The sequence below is a fragment of the Poecilia reticulata genome, linkage group LG18 (assembly GCF_000633615.1).
Source record: "Poecilia reticulata strain Guanapo linkage group LG18, Guppy_female_1.0+MT, whole genome shotgun sequence".
Taxonomy (NCBI): domain Eukaryota; kingdom Metazoa; phylum Chordata; class Actinopteri; order Cyprinodontiformes; family Poeciliidae; genus Poecilia; species Poecilia reticulata.
The window spans coordinates 17,561,046-17,586,084 of record NC_024348.1 but is presented as its reverse complement, the minus strand read 5'-3'; the positions used below and the strand labels follow the sequence as shown (position 1 = coordinate 17,586,084).

At 39.2% G+C, this 25,039-nt stretch overlaps 2 protein-coding genes across 5 annotated transcripts; both read right to left on the bottom strand.

Moving 5' to 3' along the window:
• Positions 1-5,457: 5,457 nt before the first annotated feature.
• On the bottom strand, positions 5,458-12,531 carry LOC103480724 (DNA damage-inducible transcript 4-like protein). 3 transcript variants are annotated; one of them, XM_008435882.2, is made up of 6 exons: positions 12,443-12,531; positions 12,142-12,325; positions 11,590-11,913; positions 9,783-9,932; positions 7,657-7,782; positions 5,458-7,280 (listed from the first exon to the last, which is right to left on the bottom strand). In XM_008435882.2, the coding sequence occupies exons 5-6, from the start codon at positions 7,745-7,747 to the stop codon at positions 6,790-6,792; spliced, it is 582 nt and encodes a 193-aa protein (XP_008434104.1). In that variant the 5' UTR covers positions 7,748-7,782; positions 9,783-9,932; positions 11,590-11,913; positions 12,142-12,325; positions 12,443-12,531; the 3' UTR covers positions 5,458-6,789. The 3 variants fall into 3 exon arrangements, with proteins under 3 accessions (XP_008434104.1, XP_008434105.1, XP_008434106.1); XM_008435883.1 differs by lacking the exons at positions 9,783-9,932; positions 11,590-11,913; positions 12,142-12,325; positions 12,443-12,531 and adding an exon at positions 8,026-8,130; XM_008435884.2 differs by lacking the exons at positions 9,783-9,932; positions 11,590-11,913; positions 12,142-12,325; positions 12,443-12,531 and adding an exon at positions 7,947-8,007.
• A 480-nt stretch (positions 12,532-13,011) lies between these two features.
• LOC103480723 (A-agglutinin anchorage subunit-like) lies at positions 13,012-23,467 on the bottom strand. Of its 2 annotated transcripts, none has more exons than XM_017310614.1 (11): positions 23,293-23,467; positions 19,843-19,890; positions 18,492-18,593; positions 17,868-17,954; positions 17,652-17,717; positions 17,483-17,503; positions 17,305-17,391; positions 15,559-15,663; positions 15,428-15,452; positions 15,264-15,346; positions 13,012-14,730 (listed from the first exon to the last, which is right to left on the bottom strand). In XM_017310614.1, the coding sequence occupies exons 1-11, from the start codon at positions 23,351-23,353 to the stop codon at positions 14,720-14,722; spliced, it is 696 nt and encodes a 231-aa protein (XP_017166103.1). In that variant the 5' UTR covers positions 23,354-23,467; the 3' UTR covers positions 13,012-14,719. The 2 variants fall into 2 exon arrangements, with proteins under 2 accessions (XP_017166103.1, XP_008434103.1); XM_008435881.1 differs by having other exon boundaries at positions 13,012-14,733; positions 23,293-23,466.
• Positions 23,468-25,039: the final 1,572 nt, after the last annotated feature.

The window sequence follows — 25,039 nt, the reverse complement described above, 5'->3', positions numbered from 1 at the left end:
TTTATTACAGGTGTTATGTTTATGACAGGTGTTATATCATATTTATGACAGTGTCATGTCAGTCTTATGCACACCCCTGCAAAATAAGTGTTACCAAATTGGGCATTTCGTTGTAATGCAAAAAAACAAGTTCTTATTCAACAACACTAATGTTTTAACTCAGGTACTGAGTGCAGAAATCAATGTTTGGTAGAATAACTATGAGGTTTTCAGTGGGATTCAGTGCAGCGGTCTCTTCATTTTTTCCAGAGCTGTATGTAAATCTTGAATAATATGAGTCACAATAACATTTAATTTCCCTTTTAATGAATAAAGTATTTTTGAGCTCAATAAAACTGTAAATGCTAAGATTACACTTTGGTTTCTAAAGCTACTTTTGTCAAAAACAGTTCTTCAGTCTGTAAGCGTTTGGATTAATTTGCCACTTAATTTCCTACTTGGAATCAAATTTGCTCTCATGTGCACGTTAAAATTTGATGGTGTTGTTTAGTCTGGAAAATCATTTCGAAAGGCCACCCTACAAATAAAAAGATTAATTAAAGGTGGTTTAGATCTCAAACAGATGAGTTTTTGGTCAGGAGAAGAGAAAACGATCGAATCTAAAAACAAAAGTGTGAATAATCCAAAGTTAAATTGGGAGAGCTGCTGTGTGCACTATCAGCAGTCAGATTGTGTGTTCTTGTGTGTTTAGTGTTATCTGTTCCTATTGATTTGCCTTGAAGATACTTGAAAATGTTTGTAAGGTCATTTGTTTCACCTGCCTGAATGTGGAACTTTTCCAAATCAATAGCAATCAACTCTTCAGCAAATATTTCTAAGTATTGCTAAAACTGACAAACATTAAAGGTCACACAAAGACCAGGTCAGAGATCAAATTTAGGTTATATTAAAGTGGTTACAGAGTAATTCATTTGGATTTCTTTTTTTGTTATGTTGCTGTGGTTTCAGTTCTGTGTATCTGACATTTTTAATCTGTCTTTAATGCCCTTTTCCTTGGAAAATAAACGTTTATGTTGTAAATCTCTTTAAATCCCACCTTTTATGAGTGTTAATGGTGTTTGTTTTTGAACGAGAGTAAAGCTTCATTCAGATCAGAGAATAGCTCAAATGTTACGAGCATATCTATAAGGTAGATGAGCCATAAATGAATGTGAGAGTGGTTTAAGAGAAAGGCAGTGATAGTGAGACAGTAGTGAGGTGTGCAGTGTTAGTCACAAGAAGTTTAAAGATAGAGCTGTGATTTGTTAAAGGGTCAGTTCTGGGCCTCTCGAGGTTTGCAGAGGTGATCGAGCGAGAAATAGATGAGGTCAAAGAGGAGTTACCATGGACACAGAACGACGTTCACAGATTACAACACGATCCCCAACTTACATAACCCTCTTCTTCTGGACTGATACTGTCTCCTGATGACAACTGAGCACTAAATCAAATCTTTTCCCTCAGCAATCTGATAGACAAAGTCCTGAACATTCAGAGACACACAGAGATAATTACAAAGTCGGCCTTCTATCGCCTGAAGAATATTTCTAGAATTAAATGACTAATGTCTGATCAAAATCTCATCCATGTATTCATGTATTCATCTAAAGTCGCATTAGTCACTGAAACAGGTCTGGATGAAAAGTCAGCCAGAGAGCTACAACTGATCCAGAATGCTGATGCTCACATTCTCACTAAAACTAACATCAAGTCAAGCTTATTTTATTGCACATTTCATTCAAATCCTCAAGCTGATCAATGTTGATCAATGTTTCAGTTACCAGGAATCAAAGGCAACTCTAAACAGGTGGGTTTTTAACCTCGATTTAAAGAATCTCAGTGTTTCAGCATCTTTTCAGCTTTCTGGAAGTTTGATCCAGATTTGTGGTGAATAGAAACTGAATGCTGATTCTCCATGCATGGTTCTGGTTTTGGTTACGCAGAGCAGATCAGAACCAGAAGATCTGAGAGATCAGGAAGGTTGATGCAAAAATAGTTCTTCAGTGATTTATAAACTAACAACAGTATATCAGAGTACATTCTCTGAGCTGCAGGGAGTCAATGTAAAGATTTTAAAACTGGGGTGATAAGAGAAAGGGAAGAAGAAGAGACAGTGCATAAGGAGACAAGGGTTAAGTGTGGATTTGTGACAGAAGGATTGCTGCTAAAATGAAAAGCAAGGTTTTTAGAAGGCATAGAGAGCAGATATGATCCAAGGTTTAGACAGTGGCATTAATAGAGAGACAGCAGGTGGAGGTGGAGATGGCACAGCTGATGATGTTCAGATATTTACTGAGTGTGGCCCAAATGGACGGGATCCAAAATGAGTGTTTTAGAGAGACAGACCATGTTTACTTAAAGCAAAAATAAAGATGTAAAGCTGAGGAGTTTGAAAGATGGGGAAGGGACAGTGGTTGTCAAAAATGGAGCAAGAGCGGTGAAGAAAAGGAAAACAACAGGAAGCATACCACTGCTATTTTTATTCCGCATTTCATATAGAAACATGACTTTGCTGGCAAGACTCTGAAGGTTAAAAAGCTCATAACAGCAAGTCTGAAAAGAGTCTCCGATAACAACGCCATCTTTAACATTCAAAAAAAGATGAAATACAAAAGAAAAAAACGTATTGTTGACATAAAATGCGCACAAACCAACAGCAGGCAGATAAACACGTCGAGATAAGCAACATGGGGTCCCATGGTGACATGCAATCACTCTCCAGCCAAGTTTATCAGATTTCCCTCTTCCAAAAAGGAGGCAGTAAAACGGGTCAGGAGGAAGGGAAACATGGAACCACGCCAGGCGTATCTCTGAGACCTCACAACAAACAGGCCCATCCTGTGACTTTGACGCTCCCTGTCAGCCCCCGCGGGGGCAGAAAGGTGGCTCAAAGTTGGTAAACATCTGTAGGCTTGTGTAATCACCCTCCTCAGTGAGACTCGGCCTGCGAGGCTGTGGCAGCACAACACAGCACCGCCTCTCTCTGTGCAAGCTGAGGTGAATCATGCTGACACCGAGGATCTCAAGTGCCGCCGCTAGATTCATAAGCTTTGGCAAATGAGCTGCCAAGCCAGCACAGCGCAGCTGAGATTATATCGGTTTCAGCTGCATGAAATCGCTTTCAGTACTTTTCCACCAGGCCTACGTTTACAACGGTTATGTTGGAGTGGCCCTTCAGCAGAGATATGAATTTGTTTATTCATTTTTCTTGTAAAAACCATGTATGTTTAAAATGCTGCAAACATTGGAGTCACTGGAAATATGTGAAATTAAATCATGAGGGATGATACTGTTGAGAAAAATGTTTTATTTCAGTTTCTTGGCAAAGTTGGCGGAGAAACTTAATGTATCACTTTCACATTTGTCAAAGTTTAAAGTGAATTCAGGGAAGTGCAGATGAATCCGACGTTTTGGGGGGCCAAAATAAAATGTTTGACATTTCATTGCTGTCAAATCTTCCAGACAAAATCTAAACATTTGAAAGTGAATCCAGCTCACATTGCTAAGTTAAGCTAGGTTAAGCGAGGCTTAGCTTGGGAATAGTTTTATTTATGAGAAAGTCCAGGGTGTACCCTGCCTCCTGGTTGTTGATCACTGGAGATCCTGCAATGAAAAGTGTGTTATATAATGGATGGAGGAATAAATAAACACATAAACAAATAATAAATCTCTCCCATGGGTGTACATTTGCTGTGATCATATCGTTATTTCCCAAAACTGACCCTTTGGACCCTACAAAACGTACAGAGACTCTCAAGAAACTTTCACAGGATCTCCAGAAAATAAGTCAAGATTGCTAATTTTTACTTAGTTCTCGATGCTCCGCAATAATCTTCGTTGAGATCAGAAAATTTCTACCATAGAAATCGAACTCAAAGGGAGAAAGCCCAGACAGAGCACAGAAGGGAGATGAGAATCAAGCAGAAATGCAAAGGAAGGCAATGGCCAAGCTACAGTTAGCTAAAGTTGGCAAAACATTGTATAACCCAGAACATATCTTTTCATTCATTTATTTCTATATTCATTAACTGAACACAAGTTAGATAAGAAGCTAATTTGCCACTCCCAAATCTTCTAACTGACCAAAATGGAGCCAAGATAAAGCTAGCTCAACTTAGCATAAAGACAGACAGCACTGAAATTAGCCTATCTTAGCCAAACAGTATAATGAGACAGTATTCACAAGGTTTTAATTACTTAGCTATTCATACATCATATGATAAGTTTAATCTGGCACTCAAATTTACTTCTAAAAATGAACAACTGGTGCTAAGAAGAAGCTAACTGATGCAAGCATGGAAATAAAAAACCTTAGGCATTTTTCAAAAGACCATAATTACTGTCTTGGAAATCTACCACTTTACAGACTTTTCAGATAAAACATAAAAAGTGGCTATGGGTGAAAGCTGGTTCATCTTTCAAAAAGACAGAAACCTTTGCAGTCAGTCTAGCGTAACCCGTAGCACATTTGGTGTTAGTTATAATGTAAAAACCTCATGTTTAAGAGTTCCCACAGCTTTGTAGACGTCGACGGGCTAAACAATAGAGGGTTATAGTCCTGACCCACATTAACGCAGCAGGGCGAGGGGTGCTGTGTGTGAGCGCCTCAGGAGATGATCAGTGCTTCTTTGTCCTTCACAATGACACTGCATCTTGCATATTCTCATGTGATCTTTCCATTAACTGCAAAAATGGTGTCAGTCTGTTCAGTAGCTTGTGCAAGAATGACATCACAACTTAATTGGTTACAGTTTCATACAAAGTAGTAGACCATTAGAAGAGGTCAGCCCTTCCAGAGCCTCAAACGCTTCAACAAGAAGGATTGTTGGAAAGAAAGAACTTGAAAAATCTCTCACCAGTGTCATATTTTTACTGTCAATGTTTTCTTTAACAGGCCTTTTAAAGTAATTACAGTTTCATAACTGAGAAATGCCACAAGTTCCTGCAAATGGTTTGAGAAACGGCAGATTCTTCAGTCTCAAATTAACCGGTAAATCATTTTCTTCTAACTTGAGCACACCATTTTGTCCAAGTGCAGAATCTTTAAAAAGTAGCATCCATTATAATCTTGGCAGTAGTTTTTGCAATTTCTCAGAACTATATTTAGCAAGTCTAAAGTTTAGCTTATGTAATTTGAATTGAAACATAGCTACTTAGCAGTAATTACTACAAAGTGACAAGTTCCACATTTTAAACTGAAATACAGAATATAACTTTTCAAATAATTTATTGCAATGCACTAACTTCAACACCTTCCAGTACATGGTAACCCAGTTACTTGTAGGTTTTAACAAACCATTAGTTTTAAAACAAACCATGTATGGAGAATTTGGACCAATTTAAAGTAAAAGTTGGTGCAAAGCACCTCAACAAACCTCAGCCATGTTTGATTAGCAATGATGCTGAAAGACAGTATTCAAGTCAACTGAACAAAAATAAAAATGCTTAAAGAGCAAACGCTAAATAATGCTTAGGCAGTAAAAATTATAAAATATTTTATTGGCTAATGAACAAGTACTTGCCTTGTACAATAAATAAGAATTAAAAGAAAAAGAATGTCACAAACCGAAGTACACAATCAAAAATAGCCGAGCCTCCAACACCGAGTGAACCAAACTTTTAATTGTATATAAAGGCTCTTGCTTTGTAAAGGTGCATCTGTCAGTATAAAAATAAAAATGCATTAAAACATTCACACAGAAAAGCCCATCGCTGTGATCCGAGGGCAGATCGGACAGTTGTACGAGTTAAGGCCTCCACGTTCCCAGGTGTGACGAGCCCCCGTCATGACGGCGTCTTCACAGCTCTTCATGTCTGCAGCCCTGAACACGTCATCACAACTAGATGCATCTGGACCATTGCAAGTCTGCATTGACTTGCAATGGTCTGCAAAGTCAAGCCTGAACTCCTTCATAGGGAATTCTTCCATTCAAAAGTCTAGGAGCTCACATTTTCAATCCAGTTTCCCCTCAGATTCATGAAATTATTCTATTGCTCTCACCCACAACTTTGCTGACTCTGGAGGAAAAATGCCCCTCTGCTTGTCCTTGAAACTGTTTTTTTCCTGCAAAGAAATGTATTGCCTCTTGCACAAAAAAACCCCAAAACATACTCTGCTTATGGGTAAAATTTGGACTCAACTATGTTACACACATCCTAAAGAAGGCTTTTTATGTCTTAAGCCACAATATTATTTTGGTTGGAACGCTAATTATTCCAAAAGATGTAAATCTCTTAGAGGAAAAGCACCAGAGAGCAAATACTGGCGGATTCAAGAGGCATCAAATCTAAACAACTGACATATTGAGTGAGAGCAGAGGGTGTGTATACTCACAGGTTTAGTTGTTTTTTTTTTTTAGCAGAGTTTTGAGTGAGAGCACGAAAACAATCGCCTTGCTCTCAAACTGCAAAACTATGCTTTCATTTCTTGGAAGAAAATCTCCCATTGCGTCACTGCAGCTCAACATTCAACGCATCTGGAAACACAGATGCATCTACAAAGTGGCTAGTGCCTTTAACAGAAGTATGTCTCCCGCAAACATGTCGACATGAACACTTTTACATTCATTTTGAAAAGGTAATTTGTAAAATTGTGCTTGAGTGAGGAACTGCTCTAAGGAAAAAAAGAGGGAATTTTTAAGGACTATGAAGCAGAAGTCAGAGAAATCTGGTTTGTTTAGCATTTAAAATCCTAAACTTACAGTGACAAACTTGTACAAAAGAGCTGAAAACGCGACACCCCTTTGGTCTCGCTTGTAGTTTTTAAGTGCATTTCACCGCAGGGAGACACTTTCTCGCTTCCAACATAGTTCAACACTTCTCTATCACAGTACCAGCCGAGGAGGAGTACAGTTTTTTCTTGACCAGGCGGAAACCTGGACTCAGTTTGATGACGTGCCTGAAGGTCGGGCCGAAGCACGAGCCCATCAAGAGGAAGTCCCGCAGGCTGGGCCACGCCGAACCGTCCTGCTTGAACACAAGAGTCAGCTCAAACGTGGGAACGACTGAGGCGTCGCATGCGATGCGCTCCAGCTGCTTCCAGCCCTTCTCCAGCTCCAGGTGGACGTACAGGACGCAGCCGCGCAGGCCGCAGGGCTCGCAGGACGCCAGCTGGAGAACCTCGAGGGCTATCCTCCGGGTCAGCTTCTCTGGTACCAGAACAGAGGAGCAGTGCAACGTCGTTTTCTTGGCCCGGGACAGGCAGTTTTCAAACATCTTGGCCAACTGGTGGCAGCTTCTGTCCTCAGTCACGTCTGCGGCCGCATGGGGCTCGGCCATGCAGTGATCCCAGAAATCCAACTCTGTAAAACCAAACAGATTGAAGTTGAAGCACATCAAACACAGGACACCGTCATTTCACCAATATGCATGTCAATGCAGCAGTAAGATAAGGAGTTTGCATGCTGCAGTGCACAGGCATGTCAGAAAAAGGACAAAAAGATGCAATAATCAAACACTTAGAGCAGAGCAGATGTATAAAGCCCTAGGACAGGCATATGGGGTTAAGCATCAGCTTTTTCTCTTTTTTTTTTTTTTAAACACAGAGGCTAAAGGGATGACTTCATCCTATATAACCATCCCTCCCCCTTCCACTGCTGCAGCCATGCAGCACACAGAGACAAACAAGCAGCTGGAAATAATCAAACACGTTCGCACAGAAAACGCCAGCAGGCTCACCTTTCTCGATGCACACCTGGTCGTACCGCCTTTCAACCAGCTCCGAAATACCCTCCGTGTTTTTAGTCTTTAATTTACTCGTAGCAACCATGGTGACTGTTGCTTATCCACTATACAGATAGATGCCTGGAAAACAGGGGAAGCGCCACCAAGTTAAACCAGCACCTTTTTTTTTTTTTTAAAGTCATAAAACGCAGCTAACTGACGCTACTTTCGGCAGTCCCCAACTAAAAATTAGGTTTTAAATCAAGCTTGATAAAACGAAAAATATGTAGTAGCAAACTAATCACCTTGAATACACAAAAATAACTTTTAAGTTTTTAGAAATAAAGCCACACTCCACGCCACTTTCTCTCGCAGAATACGTACCTTTTACATTCAAACTCGATGCACACAGAACTTCCCAGTAATATTTATACCTTCATCAACTCAGCTGCTCAGAGGGTTTAACCAATCAGAACGCGTCTTTCAAAAGCCTAACGTATAACGGTCCTGATTGGCTAAAAGATTAGTTCAGTTGGAAATTCTATAGGTGGAGAAAATATATGTGTTGCTATGTGGAAGAACTGACCGACCATCCATCTATCTATCGCAACTTTTTTATTGGTTTTATACCGTATTCTAATCTTAAATGTAGTGTTTCCATTAGCAGTAACATAATTAACAGAAATAAAGGTTTGAAACATCACTGGTTGTAATTAATCTAAATAATTTGTTTAATAAATTATAAATGATTTTTCAATAATAATTGTATTTGATGACACATTTATTGAATGGGGCTATGTGTAGATAGATATAGATATATCTGTCTATGTATAGAGGGTTAGATATATAGACGGCTGAGCAAAGGGCACAGAGAGGTGAATGGAGGAAAACTGCAGCAGTTCACTGAGGTATGAAGTAGTGAGGTTATCAATGGCCTTGAATGTAAGAAGAGGGATTATGTGACATTTGACTGGGAGCCAGTGGTGAGCCAGGTGAATCGGTTCTGGAGATGATATGGCAAGCTGAGTTCTGGACTGACTGGAGCTTGTGGATGACTTGCTGAGCTGCAGACGGAGGTGATTAGCCAAGTATATGGTACTTCAGACGGGTCCAGACTGTTTGTCACATGGGACAAAATGATCTAGTTGAATATATTCAATTTCTAATTAAAAATTCTTACTTGCTCAGCAATAATATAAGCACAATGTTTGAATAAAATGACCAAAGTCATTTTTAGACAGCAGTTACACAGTGAAGAAAGCTCAAACAAACCATCATTTATCTATAGAGATTGAGTTCGTCAGCTTCTTTGGGAGTAGATGAGAATGTTTTCAGCTTGAGCTCATTTATTTTTAAGCACACAATGCACAATGCTCTGTCCCAGACAAGAGCAAAAAAAAAAAAAAAGATTAAACAAATGAACCATTCAACTAAATAGTGGCCCGACTCAAAACCCAGCCAGCCAACCAACCAACCAACCAACCAACCAACCAGTCTTGGCTTCAAAACCCAGCTAAGCCAAATAGTCAACCAACAAATCAAAGCAAAAAAAAGACCAACGTAACAGAGTAACCAATAAGCCACTCAATGACCCCTTGTAAAAAAAAAAAAGTCAAGACAAAAACAAAACAACATTTGAAATACAGAACCCAATTACCAAACAACAAAACAGTAACCATTAGGCCTATAAATTAAACTAGCCAAATCACCACAACAACCAAAACCCCAAGTAAATACAAGAAGACAAACACGATGAAAAGAATTAAACGTATCATAACTTTTATCTAAATATAGCCCAAATACTAGCACTTCCATCCTCCACCTGTTTACTTTCCTCAATTGTTTTTAGACAATTACCAGCCCAATATTCTGCCCTGTTAAAGTACAAAGCAACAGAGAAAAAGCTTCAAAGACCTTCAGAAAGCCTCGAGTCTATCATTATAGACTACAAGAAACTCAGGCTCATTAGAACCAAAATATAAAACTGTTTGTTTCTGTATGTTTAATGCAAATGAAAAGCTGCACAGAAACCCTAAAATGCCCCTTTTCACTGTTGTTACATGTGTGGATGTGTGTCTACAGTGTGTGTGGACCTGGCAGGAGCTGCACAGGCCCGGTAGTACGTCTCATCAGCAGCTTACCTCTCACCACGCTCCGTCGTTACCAAGATTTTCTTGCTGTAACTGGATCTGGCTCGCTTGCCCCCAGCTGCTCTGCTGAATGAAGGGTAATGGAATCCAGTGGGCGCCTCAGACAGATAGCTTTCTCCCAGTCACATGGAGACAAATATGCTCCAGGGGGGGGAAAAAAAGTCACACTCTTTAGGTAATGTTACCCCCCATGAATGCAGACATATACACTGTGAGGCAACTTAAGGAAGGAGTAAATGCCAACGACAGGTTGAGTGTTTGAAATAGGTAAAAAGTGCAGTATATTAATCTCATGTGCCGATGGCGGCATCATTAATAAAAGGTTGGAGTGAGACGTGCATCTGAACCAGAGCTCAGCTTGAGAATGCACGGCGTCATGAGAAAGCCTTCATTCAGATCTGACCTACTTTCATCTCACTTGTGTTCACTTTCTGCTGAGACAGCCGTTTGTCCTGGACCGTTTGCACTGTCAAATAAAAACTTTACGAGCCTGAAAACCGTTTTTCCATCATCGGCTCATTCGGTTATATGACGTGTGAGAAATCTTCATTGACATATAAACAGGAACGTTTAAAAAAGGGATTGATTGTGGACGCCTGGCCTGAAACCTGATCTGTAGTCAGATTTAGCTGCAATGTGGGTTAACAGTGCAGCCGTTATGACAGACAATGCTGACAAACAGCAGATCTTGTAGAAACTTTGGCACATTGAAGAGGTCATGTTTTATGTTTCTAGAATTCGGTACGCGAGTAAAATAACTGATGACGTTTCTTTAAACATATAAAGAATACAAATAAACTAAAATTAAAAAAAAAATACAGAGAAACAAATCTGGCAACCCCTTTTGCTATTAAAGTGTGTATATCTTAAATTGTATCTTTTATCTAAGCCACTTAGTTCTTGGTCGTCGTTTCTTGCCTAGTTAAAGTCCATCCACAGTTTTGGCATTGTGCTTTCCAACATTCATCTGTTGCCTATAGTAGCTTGTTCTTGCACGGTCATGGGACACCTCCTCCCTTCTAATTTACAACAATTTCTTCATTAAACATAATCTTATACATTTCTAGACCTTTAAACATACAATATAATAAAAAGTGCTTCTTTTGAATGTCCACAAACTTAATAGACTGGCAAAAAGAAATAGCTGTCTACCGCCCAAAACCTATTTAACTAAGAAAAATACTTAATCAACCAACCAACCTCCATGAAAAACAGCCAACCAAGCAACCAAGGCAAAAAACACACCAAGCCAAGTACCAATAGCAAAGTGAATGAAATCATGAAAAGATTTAACCTAAAACCTTCAAGTTTCTACTAAAAAGCTAAGAATGAAGAGGCATTTTATCTGTGGGGTCCTCACCATCTGATAGATTTCAAAAATGTCTGCAAGGTAGAGTCAGCAATTATTACCAAGCCATAATGAAAACCTTCATTAAATGACTGACTGCTAAAGCTGAATCAAAAATTGATTCAACAATATATATCGCTTTAAGGGTGTGAACACTTATGCAACCACGTTGCATAAAAGGTCATTTGATCGGTCAGCTTCAAATGTTTGAAAATAATTTACACCAGTTAGTTTTTTTTTTTTACATCATATAAACTTGTCATTTTACCAAGTTTAACAAAGATGTGGACACTTTTTGATCCACTGTATATCCTTTGTATCATTTCTTTCTTAATATCTTGGCTCTCTTGTCATTTTTCTCTCCTGAAATTAAAGCATCCCGTCACATGTCACATTTTGTTCTTGCTTTTTGTGCAGCAAACACGTGGCATTGTGTTGACCTCCACCTACCCCTTCGGTCAGACGCAATTGACCGAAACGTGACTGAAAATTTGCTCCACCTTCTGTTTCCATGAAAGACCCAGAAGATGAAAGGAGCCGTGTTTCGGATTACCAACCAGCCGCCGTCCAGATGAAGCTCTTGTGGTCCATGTGAAAGCACCTGGCATGGCGGCTGGCACCTCTCTGCTCTGTGAAACGTGCCGCTTGCAGAGGCTTTTTGCCGAGTTGCAGTTAACTGCAATGAGAGACAGCTGTTTTCCTTTGCAGACGGTGCTCTGGGTGATACGTGATCCTCACACATCACCACGGCTGCTCATGTGAGCGGAGGAAGCCCTTGTGCAAAAAAAAAAAAAAAAAGTAGCTGCAGAAAACTGGAAGACCATATGGATCAATTAGGGGAAGCAAAACATGTATACATTTAAAAAATTACATTGTGCTGTTCACTTCAGACACAGCTAATCTTAAACGTCATGTTTTCACTAGCTGGAAGAGGAAAATTATCAGAATTTACAGAAATAAAAGTTTGAATACATCAGTTTAGATCGAGAAAAACTGGAAAACCTTTGAGTCTGGAGTCTCTCGTCTTCCTCCAATCTATGTTCAGGTCAGGCCAGTTTGTTGGGCAATCAAAACACAGTAACATCATGGGCATAGAGCTAGCTTTTGGTACTATTGGCAGCATCAGTATCTCCATACATCTTCTCTAAAACGTCTTGTTAGACGGCTGCGTCTGGACATCAGAAACCTGAGGGACAATAGCCAGCAGACGACATGGCACCATCACTGACCGCACGCTGAACTTCAAGCAACATGGATTCTGGGACCTTGATTTCCACATAAATGCAAACTTTACTGGGCTTACAACCACTGATCAACCAGTCCAGTCCTTTTTCTTTGGCTTGCAGTCTGGCTGTAGGATTCATCTGTGTGTGGTGGATCTTCACCATCCAGTGGGACTCTAAACATTTGGTCAGATTAGTTTCTGCACTCTAAATGCTGAGAGCAAGCAGAAAAAAAAACAACCACCTGCAATTACCGAAAGTAACTGAGCCCAGACTGCAGTTGGTTAAGGCCTCAGTTGCATATTATGAGCGCTCGGTTTTGATGGACGAGAGCCCAGTGTTCCTCTGGTCTCACCTTACAGAGCCCAGATGGAGTACGGACATATCTGTGACCCGACAGAGCTTCATGATCTCCTCTGTGTGAAGATCAACGGGGACATCAGGTGACAACCTTATGAAACACCTCAGCAAATGCAGTAACTTGCTCACGATCAGCGCCCTCTGCTGGCCAGAAACAATACAGCAAATGTTTACCCTAAAGATTCGTTTCGCTCTTGAAGTTTTAACATGAAATCAGCACAAAGCAAATGTTCAAAACCTCTAAAAATGTATTTCTTATGATCACCATGACACATTTGTTACACAAATGAACCATTATCCAAACTTTTATTGACGAAACTGTGGCTGAGAGTTCATGACATAAAGCACAAAGCAGTTCCAGCAGTTTTAAAGTAAATACAATAATAATTATTTCATGCCGATTCTTGAAGAAAAATTCAGCAACATTTCTCTATCAAAACTGAGGAAAGTACAATTACACCAAAATAAAACACACCTAGAATAATAACAAAAAATCCCAGCAGAGATAAATCAAGAGCAAAAACATAAAAGGCTGAACAAAAAAGTGATTTATTTGTTTAAACAGGTGAGGATTCTGAGGTAAGTGCACTGTAGAGAAAATGTGTTTGTGGACTGAACTTCACAGCAGACAGAAGTCAGCTTTACAGCAATAACAGTCATTTTAAATGTAAAGATTATAAACCATCATTTCCTAATGTAAGCTTTGCTTTTTGTGGAGATCATGGTGGAAACCAGAAACCAGTAAACAAAAACAACACAAAGCAAGCATGGGTTATTTAGTGTTTGTCTTTAAATACAACACATTGGGATGAATCACAAGCTTTTATTCTTTTATAATTTTGTTTAAAACAAATAAAATCGTGTCTGTTTATCCTCATCCTTAGCAGGCATCATATTCAGATACACCGTGACCTGTAGGAGGCGCTGTTTGTTGTGTGAACGTTAACAGCCGTTTAAAAATGAACAAATCCGGGTAAAACAATATAGGAAATAACAGTACATGCTTAAAATTGAATATGTTTGGGTGAAGGGGTATTTAAAAAAATCTTGGACAAATCCTAGTTTATTTAGGATATAAATTTTAAGCTTATATTACATTTCACAAGAAAACAAAACAACTTTTAAACGTATACTCATCCATTGTAGACAATTAAGGCTGCGTCCACACTGCAGTCCGAAGTGACCCAAGTTCAATTTTATTATTATTATTATTATTATTTTTGGCCTTAATGCGACCTGTACATTATATTTTTATGACAGTCTGAACAACACAGATCGGATTATTTTCGAATGCGACCCAGACCACTTGGACATCTACCGATCTTTTCAGATGTGACCTGAATCCTAACAGCCGGAGCCTGAACGTCACTGATACTCGACAAACGTCACTATTCTGCGTCCTGATACGCGCAAGCGGAAAGAAAAACAACATGGCGTCCATGGCGGACAATAATGAGGATTAAGTAGCTCCGGTCGGATAACTTCAGAATCGAAAGCTGTGCTTCACCGTTAGCATCCATGTTTACTTCCGCAAATGCTGAGCACGACGTTTTTTTTATGGCGGTTGGCAAAACTCTGAACACGCTCTCTGTGTGACGTTATTACGCCCTCTACTGCGCATGCGGGACACTGTCGTTTACGGTTCACACTGGAGAACACATACAGGTCGCATATATTTGAAAGTGAACAACCACGCCAAAATTTTTTTTTTTAAATCCGATAAGACAAAAGTCGGGATTGGGTCACTTGGGGCTGCAATGTGAACGTAACCAAAATTAATTTTATTGCTGGTTTCTCATGGGGAAAATCCACCAAAACATGCGCAGAACCTCATAGTCCTTGTTGTAAAGCACAACTTTGCTCTTTCTTTGTGTGAAATTACACTTTTCAGAGATTTCCCTACTTTGCAAAAGTATTTCCAGAAATTAAAAACCAAAATCAGTCGTTGGCTTCAGATCAGCAGTACGTTGGAGGTGCAGACGTAGACTTTCCTCTCCTTATCTGGCAGCTGCTGTAACACAGATAACAGAAGTAATGATGGAAAACAAGCTTGAATTGGAATTACATGACGTTTTCTGAAAAATCTCAAAACATCCTTTAGTCTGAAACAACGTAAACAATTTCTTCCTGTGCAAAATTCCTATGGCATGAATCCAGTTCCTTCTGCAGCTTTGAGCCAAGGCAAGTGGTAGGGAAGGGGAGTAGGATACCTACCCAGAATGATTTTATTTTTTTAGGTGGTGGACAGGCATCAACACATTCCTCCAGTGTTTGGGCTGCGCTGACATTTACAGGCCTACACAATAGCTCCGGTCCAAAAGAATCAGTGTTTATGCAAGGAAGTCGCTATCTTTCAATCCCAGCTACTTGTTTTAGGGCGGGGGCGAGAAATCACAGGAAACACCTTCTGTTGCCCGGCAGAGCCGCCGAAGCCCGTAGAGCACAACGAGATATTAAAAGCCACTGACTTCCCGGGAATAACTGGGAGATTGCGTCTGGAAGAAAGCGCTTGCCACAGGAAGCAGTGGGACGGCGGCTCACCATTTTCTTCGCCGCCCGATGACTTCACTCCCAGGAGCATGACTCCATCTTTGCTGCTCTCTGGCCTGCTCTGGAACGATGCACTGTGGGGGCAAAAGGATGCATGATTATCTGGGATATAGACGTTGAAAAACGTAATTAACGCCTCGCGGTAGCAAACTTACTTCTCAGTTCCGGTGTCGATCGTTTCTGAGGAGCAGAAAACAAGACGGTGACACGTTGGATGAAGCCATGACTAATTAGACCTTGAACTTATCAAGTGAGGGAAGTATTTGAGAGAAAAGCTGGCTTGTACCTGTGTGATCGTGGACCTTCTTACTTTTGAATTTCAAGAAAAGAGCGGCGACACCTACAACCAGGGCAGCGGGCAGAAGAAGCCACCACAGCCGTTTGTCTGAACCTACAAGAGGAAAACATCCATCCAGTCTGACATGTCTGTTTAGTAAATCAGTAGAAATATCTCAACCGAGGAAAGAGATGAAACAGTTTACAAAGTGGGGCTGGACTTCTAATGTTGGATCCACTTGGGTTGAATCAATAAAACTCTTTATTTAATCACTGCTGTTTGGTAGATTGGCACTCAGACAACAATACTGAGTGCCAAGGAGAATCCCCGTTCAGGCCGTTTCTATAATGCTCCACTTAATAGAAATATAAGAAACATCATTAGGAATTTGAGTAACACTTTATTTGAAGGGGTGTGCATGAGACTCACAACAGTCACAAACATCAACAAGTCTTTATGAATGTTTATGACTGTGGTTATGACGTGTCATTCGATAAATAATGACACTTTTAAAGGAAAGTTGACACTTAATGCACTTTTTATGCAAATTTTCATAGAACGTTGCATTAAAAGGGTCATTATTGACTGAATAATGCAACGTTTACACATTTACTGGTCTTTCAAAGCAACTTTTAGTGCAACTTTGCATTGAAAGTGTCATTATTTACCGAGTGACACTTCATGACAACAGTCGTAAACAGTTATGTCATGCTCATGTCAGTCTTATGCGCACCCCTTCAAACTAAGTGCTACCAAAATTTCTTCCAAATAAAAGGGAGAAAGAGAAAAAAGACGAGAAGAGAGGCGGGGCATGATATTAAAAGAGAAAGAAGGAAAAATAGAATACAAAAAAACATCCTAGAAGTCTGATTCTACACCTGCAGAAAGAAAACATGCGTATACGACAACTGAAAAGTACATGGTGCCAGTTAATGCAACATATATTTAGTGGCAACCACAGCCCAAAATATTCCATTAGGCCACTAGTCTGATTTCCTAAGCTAATCTCATGTAAAAATGTATTGATCAACTGCGATTAATCGCCTTAATGTAGTTCAGTTTCACTAGCAGCACCCAGACCTTGTAACAGCGTCTTTTGAATCACTTAAACAGAACCTGTGTGACAGAATGAAGTAGGCAGTGGGGTCTCAAAAGGCAACACATGATGCTCCGATTCAAAAATACTCAAGAAGAGATGAGAAACTAAGTCCCTGACTTCCATCAGTGTGGAGAAGGTTGCACTAAATTAATTAGCCAAAATTATCTGGATGACTCCAAAGACTTCTGGGAAAAATACAGAGGTGTTTGGAAGGTCAAACTAACAATAAAACACTATTTATTTAATCTGAAATTGAGCAATAAGAGCAAAAAACTACTTTTTCACAGCACCAGTCATCTTTCCAGATGTTTCGTTGATAAACTGCAAAATGTTTCTAGACAACATCTCACAGCATTCAGAAATTAAACCAATCAAGATGCTCGCCAGCCAGCCAATCGGTGAAATTCTCTTTTGTATCATTGATTAAAAAAAAGCCATACGTTTTGTCAACAAACAAAAGTTTGGTGTTTTTAAGAGTTTTCTCTAAAATGTCACAATATTTATCAGACTGGAGGAGAAGCAGGTTGATCAAAATGTTAAGAACGTATCTGACATTTTTAAAATAGGCCGGTAATGTCCGACTGTCCGTCCTGATATTTAAATGATATATCGGCGTTATTTTAATCGTCTACAGCGTTGTAAAGCATCGAACTCACCTGCAGCTTTCTGCTCAGCTGCTTCCTTTTCTTGCCTTTCACTGGATTCCTGTTCCGTTTTCTGGATCATGTCATTTGCTGCTGTGGCTAAATGAATGAATGAAACAGATGTTACCTTAAAATTAGGGATTCTATGGAAAGAAATTAAGTAAAAATATAAAGAGAACATGCACCGTACCATCAGAGGAGACAGTTGAATCTGTGAACAGCAGGTATAAGTTTTTTTTTAAACACAATAAATAATAAATGTCTTCAGAGCCAGGCAATCTTTTAAACCAGGTCGCTACACTTAAAAAATTGCAACCAGCTTTGCTTTATCCGACCCACACGGTGGAATCGTTTCTCACCTTCAGTCGCTTTTGTGTCGTTTGTTTTAGGCGGGGATCTGGGTTTAAAACTCGGAGCTGTCAAAGCTAATACAAACAGAAAAACAAGACATCTTTCAAGCACTAAATCGCACATTGAAATGTTCTTTTATATCAACGTCAGGCCACAAGATGTAGAGAAATAAAAGCAAGAAAATTGAAGAAACAAAACCAGTAAAATATCAAGAAATGTCTCACTTTGGTTGGTGGTTTGATTGTTGTTTGTCGTGTTCTGGCTGGGTGGTGGAGCAGTCATCGCACTCGTTGAAGATGTAAGATTAATTTCTAGAAAGAAAGAAAGAAAGAAAGAAAGAAAGAAAGAAAGAAAGAAAGAAAGAAAGAAAGAAAGAAAGAAAGAAAGAAAGAAAGAAAGAAAGAAAGAAAGGAGGCACCCTTTACTATTATTCAGGTAATTATTGGTCATGTTTTCCATATTTATCACTTTCTGAGCCAAACATTCTCATAAAAACTGTTTTAATAGCGGGGTCTCCAATCTCCAGAGTGTCTAGATTTTTATTTATTCAATGTGACAAACCAAGACAAAGTAATGTTCGAAGTTTGAAACAATATTTCAAGCTTTACATGAATCTTAAATCTGACGAGAGTAAAGTCAATAATGAAAGAAATGTTGTTTGTCGCCATCCTTGTCGTCTTTTAGCCTTCATGCTAACACGACTGAACCTAAAATCTGGACGTATTACTTCAAAACGAATGATAAAATGTACGCAGTCTCTGATTACAAATGAATTTAAATATTTATGAGCAAGAAAGAAAACAAAAAATATGCAGGAAGAGTGTAGAATGACTCAAAAGCAAACTTACGTTTAGTGGTGGAGTCACTGGGAACAGGTGTGGCTGTCGACAGAGCTGATGCGATGGTAGCTGTTAAAGATGAGGTTGTTGGTGGACTTTTTGTTATTTGTCCTTTGAGTGATTAAAAACAAGAAAATATCAAGAATTGAACGGTACATAAAGCGCATAACATCAAATAACAGTTTTTAGACTTAACAAGGTTAGCTTCTACGATTTGTTAGTGCTTGTAGACAAATCTACCAAATAAAGTAAAGACACAATTTAATTATCTAAACTACTTTACTCCCCTAGATCCTCTGGATTGGATTTATGCGACAGATCTGTGAAGCAGCAGAAGCAGGACGGTTATCTCAGAGAGAGGAGCTGCTATCGCTTTCGTAATTTGCTCCGTCTACTGGGACTTTAAGGTTTCAATTTGCCCAATCTAAGCCAGAGTGATGCTTTGTTGTTGGATCCAAGACTTTGAAGGGAAGATTGCATCTCTGGGACGGTTTTGAAAAATTGGATAATTTGGAAGGGGGGCGGTACGAGCATCTGCTCAAATCCAGGGTATGAGGGAGAAAGTGGATGAATGCACTGATGCAGTCACATCAAAACACAAAGTTAATTAAAAATATACATGATAGGTTTTTATGTATTTCGAGTATATCTAGTATTACTGAGGTATATTTAGTTTGGATGTGTGTTTTTGTACATTTGAGGTTAGCTTTAAATACTTAAACACTCTGGTAAACACTAGATAGTTCGGACATTAAAACTATAAACTAGACGGAGGGTGCAGTGTTTTTACCATGACTGAATGTTCATATCTGCATTTCTGTTTTTTAAAAAAAAGAACAGAAATAAAGTGAACTTTCTCCTGGTGTTGCAAGCACAGCTAGCTGCGACATGAGCTTAGAAAAGCAGCAGTTTAAAGGTTGTGGGATTATATTTTGTTTTTAAGAATGGGTTCACTGATTCTTAGATGTAGGTAGATAATTACTATACATTGGATCCTCAGTATTTAGGGACCACAGCTGCTTGCTAAGAGCTAAAATCGGTGATTTGAAGCACTGATAGCTGCCTATTCCAATAGTTTAAACACCAAATTTACCTTAATATGCATTAAAACACACAGTAGAAATCCTCTTAGCTACTTTAATGATTATTTCTTGCAGTTTTCAGTTCTACTTTTGCTGATCTATGAAGCTACGACTAACGTCAAAGCAATGCACCTCCGTTCACAGGATTGAAAAGCTGAGAAGTTAAGAATGGAAGAACTGAAGGCTGCTCATCACAGTTAGAGCTTATTAAAGAATATAACGTGAGTTTATTAACCTTGAGAAGTTTGCTGGACTAGATTTTTCATTTCTATACTCACCAGTAGTCGTGTTCACTGGAGATTTTGTAGATGCCTCAGATGATGAAACTGAAAAGCAGAGAGAGGTGGCTAAAGCTAGAGCTAAAGCTAGAGCAACACATTAAAGAATTGACTTTGCTGGTACAATATATTCCAACTGAAGGTTTTTAACATGTTGCCATGTTTTAACACGAGCCAGAACATCCTGGTGTTGTCAACATCCTACTCCAGTGAGGTCACAGAGAAACATTTAGGACTAATCTGGCACAGAAACGCAAGTCCCACTTTCTATGCGTCCGACATTTCCTCTGACATGTTCTCTATTTTAAGGTTCGCGCTACATTTTTTGCAGGATTCCTGTTTGGCAGAGCTTTAGAAGTCAAAGACAAAGACCTGCATGTTCTGTCAGGCTGGGGGAGGAAAAGTCAAGACAGTCGTGGCTTTTTGGTGTTTTATGGATGGACATCCTCTTTTACTAAGTGAGAAGCTGCATCCTGTTGCAGACAGACAATTGCTGGCCCACTGGCCTGCGCCGGGCTTCCTGTCTTAACCTCTGTCTGCGCCGACTTCATTCACATTCACCAGCAGATAAGAGACTGGGCAGCGCAACTCAAACAGTCAACTGTCTGGAAGGTTATATCTTCAAAAAGATTTAATCCAAGTAAGATTTAACCAAAAGGTTTAATAACGTTTTTTGTGCTTCAATGAATTGTATTTGCGTTTTCTGCTACTGACCGATACAAAGCAGTGCACAAACGTGAAGCGGAAATTCTTTTATAAATAAAAATCTGAAAAGTGTGGCACTCATTCGTTGAGTTGATGCTACTAAAATAGTCCAAGTTCAGTCAGATTGACGATCAGATTGAGATCGTCTGTAAACATCAATGATTTTCAGACCTGTTCACAGATTGCGTTGGACTGAGGTCTGGACTTTCACAGACATGAATATTCTTTGTTATAGAAAGTGGTGGGCAACGCTAACTTAAAAGTTTGTTGCGCTAATGCTAAAGCGCTACACCCACATGGCATTTAGTGGAAGCTAATGCTAAGGTGCTAGCTTCAGTTCAAATTGTACCTGCCCTTAAAAGATTACAAACCTTGAACATCTCAATATAATTCAGATTATTCTGAGATGGCCTTAGACGTTTTTATGTTTATATTTTCATCTCCTCTGTGCGCATCTTATTTTGTTCTTGCAAATCTGTTGTTTTAAACAAAATTATTGTGAAAAAATGAGGAAAAAACAGAGCTGCGGTGTAAACTTCAAAAAAAGAGCATAAATGTAAACATGCAACTATTTGAAATATTCTTGGCAGCAGATAACCAAATAAAGATGTTGAACTTTATTTGACTGAAGGTTTATAAAACACTCAAGCAAATTAGCGCTTTTTCTGGAAAATTTAATTTGGAGCAGGGGTGTCCAAACTTTTTGCAACAAATCCCAAAGTTGAAAGCAACCAGGGGCCATATTGCTTCTACAGCTTAAAGCACAAAATTATCTTGTTGTGAATTTTACTTAATAAAATCAAACAATAAGGAAAAAAGGTGGACAATTTTCTTTTGTCTTAGCTTTTTAAGATTTTTCTTTAGTTTATTTGGTCTAGAAAATTTTTTTGTCTATTCCAAACAACAAAAACTAGAACTTTTTTGTTTTAGTTTTAGAAAGCCCTCCTCTATTAACCAAGTTTAGTAGAAGAAGTAATGTGCTCTAGTCCATTTTTTTAAGTAAAATATTGCTAGATTTTTATAGCCCCACTTACTATAAAATCAAAAGCGACTATTAAAAAAAACATACGTTGTACCTAAACTGGTATAACTCTTTTAGCTGCAGTCTGGGGCCACGTGAAATTGTTTCGAGGGCCACAAATGGCCCCAGGCCGCACTTTGGACACCCCCTGATTTAGAGGAAACCAAGTATGCTAAAAGCTTTCAGTTAGCAAAAGCTCAAAACAAAAAATTAGCTCTGCTACTTTCACGTAAATGTTCTATAGAAATATCTGTGAATTTGCAAATTTTCCACAAATAATTTGAAGCCACATTCCACAGAAAAATCTACAAACATTGAACTTTGAATAGGCCGACTGTACGGTAGCTCTGAATGTTGGTTGTCATGGTGAACCTCCTCTAAAGTAAAAGTCTTAAATCTGACAGGTTTTCAACCAGGACTGCTGCGTCCATGTCAGACCAGCTTCCTCGTCTCTCCTGAATAGTAATAATCACCAAAGCATGACTCTGCTGCCACCGTGTTTTACCTCTGGGTGACGCGTTCACAGTGAAATCTGTCAAACATTTAACATTTTTGAACGTAGGTCAGAAAGTTCACATTTGGTCTTATCTGATTAAATCATCTTCTTCCTCATGAGTCTCTCTACATGACTTGAGCCAAACTTTCAATGGGAATTTTTGTGACTTTCAACAACAGCTTTCTTCTTGCCAACATTTCAATTTAGGCCATATTTATGGAAGTAATTGTTAATAGTTTATAATCTCCACAGATCCTCATTTCTGCAGCTCCTCCAGAGTTCCCACCAGCCTCTCGACTGATTAATGTTCTCTCCGAATCAGCCTGAGAGGGGGGAAAAAAACAACAACTTTTTTTTAAATTTTAGACAAGAAAATGTTGATTTTATTAAATAATTGAATTTTTAAATTGTTTATTTGCATCTTTTAAAGTATTTCTAACATCACATAAAAAGGCTGAAGATGATAAATGAAAAATCTGCAGAATGTATCTATTTTTTAACGAGATTAATAATCGATAGACTTGCAATCCCACACTGAAGACGCATCAATACTTTTGCAAGATCTTACTTTAACAAAGTCCTGTAGATATTTGATGGCTGAAGCATTGAAGCTGGTAGGTTGAAAAAAAAAAAAGAGGTGACTTTATGTTGATTTAACGAGGTCAAAACTTGAGCCTGCACAGTTTCATGACAAAGCCCCGGCGAGGGCGTTTCCTCCAGATGTTTACTGCTGGAAGTCGGTTTGTTTCCATCAGGGGCCTTTGTGGTCGCAGGACAATAATCTGTTGTTTCTGTGACAGGGGGGGCAGCCCGGTTCCCACTGGCTATCTGGAGTTAGATCACCTATCAGCCCGGCGCAGGGCTGCTGCGAGGAAAAACAAACCAGGAGCCAGTCCGTTTCTTCTCTCCCTCAGTCGGGTTAAACCGTATTCTCAAGGCTGGATGTCAAAATAGTAAATACAGCAAAACGGGACTTTGAAAAAGCTGCACAAGATTTTACATTTCTGGGAACAAACAAGACAAAAATCAAAGTGCGAGTCTCTTCTTTGCACATGTGATCTTTATCGCGGCGAAAACCAAAACAAAATCGCACCCAGAGGAATGAAGCCTTAAAATAAACAAACTAATAATCTCAAATTAAAGCATTAGATTTAACTTTCTCATTCAAATTAGTTAGTTTTAGCCATTAAGCTTGAACCCACAGGATTTAATCCCATTTAGACCCTACCTGGTTCGGCTGATCCCTGCAGCAGCAGCAGCAGCAGGATGAAAACCCTGATGGACTTCATGGTGACAGCGTGGATCTCCTCCGACTTCTTCTGCAGACTGGAGCTGGTTGGACTGTACGACAAAAAGCAAAAAAAAAAAAAGAAGAAGAAGGAGAGGTGTCCAAGCCTGGTCCCTCCGACGCTGATGCTTATTTTCGCACTTCCTTTACATAAAGAAGGGGAGGAAACACGCCAGCTTCCCTTTCTGACGTAAAGTGGGTGGATGTGGCGAGTCGCGGCGCGGCCCCCAGTCCTTTTAAACAATAATCTCCGTTTGGACCCGTCAGTCTGAGGCAACACCCATCGCTTATTTTTTCCTGCTCTGACAACGTCGGATGGGTTTGGGAGGAGACCTGGGACGACACAGCAGCAATTTCATCAGCAATTACAGGAGATAAGCAAATGACTTATCTCACTGCAACATTATAGTTGCTGAGAAACTTTCATAGATGTGGACCTGCTGTTGAATGTGAGGATAATAAACCACCAGCTTCTTTTCTTACAGAAAAAATTAAAAACATGCCATGGCGTCTTACTGTTCTCCTGGAGCAACGCCTACAGATAACACTTCGCCGTGTTGAAGTGGATCCACTTTGAAAACGTTTTTTATTCTGCTTTTGCTCTTTTCATTAGATTGTCACACCAACGACGTTTTTATGGTTTCATTTCACCAGCCACACCTGCAGAATCCTGAAAGTCTGAAACATTACATGTCAGACAACCAAAATCAGGTTGGAGAAAAAGCAAAAATAAATTAAAGGTGAGAAACAAAGTTATTTGCATATAGATTATTATTAACTCCAGAGAAGAACCACAGGGGAATCCTTATCCACAAATGGAGAAAACAGGAAACAGTGACACCCTCCTACTGAAATGACTTCAAAACGAATCATCCAGGACGTCCCAGAAGAACCCAGAACCTCTAAATCCCTCACTGAGGCCTGCAGAAATGAGTCAACAACAACAAATAAACTGAGCGACATGCTGTCTATCCAAACGGAGAGCTCCTAATTAATGTCCATTCACAGATTTAGCGAATCATTATGTTGGCGTTTGTGTGCATTGATAAGGCTGCAGAAGGATTTATGCACCAATTCGAATTTCTTGATCGTTAAAATTCTACACAGTAAAAATGCCGGTGTTGAATTAACACCCAAAAGTGTCCATATGTGTTCAAGTGAGCAGGTGTTAAAGTAACACTTTTGAAAGTGTTAAAAGGTTGACACCCATTTTTTTGTTAAATTAACATTGGTCTATAATACTGAAATGGGTTTAAGAAAAGTTAAACTTCCCATTTCTGTGTATTGTTTTGAATATTTTCCACTGGATTTGATTGATATTGACACCAATTATTTACTTTTTTAACACCACATTATGTTTTGTGATCAACACTACATTAGTGTTACTTTTAATATATTTTAACACCAGCACCGTTGTAAATGTTAATGTGACACTCTGCACTGTTGAATTTAACACCAGCTGACTTGGACACATATAGACACTTTTGGGTGTTAATTCAACACTAGCTTTTTTTTTTACTGTGTAATGTTTTAACTCAGGAAGAGTTCAGAAATCAATATTTGGTGGAAAAACCATGAGGTTTTCAGTCGGGTTCAGTGCAGCGGGCTCTTCATTTTTTTCCCAAGAGTTTTATGTAGATGGCATCATCTGAGTAGAAGAGTTGCTGAACATCTACTCAATGTATAG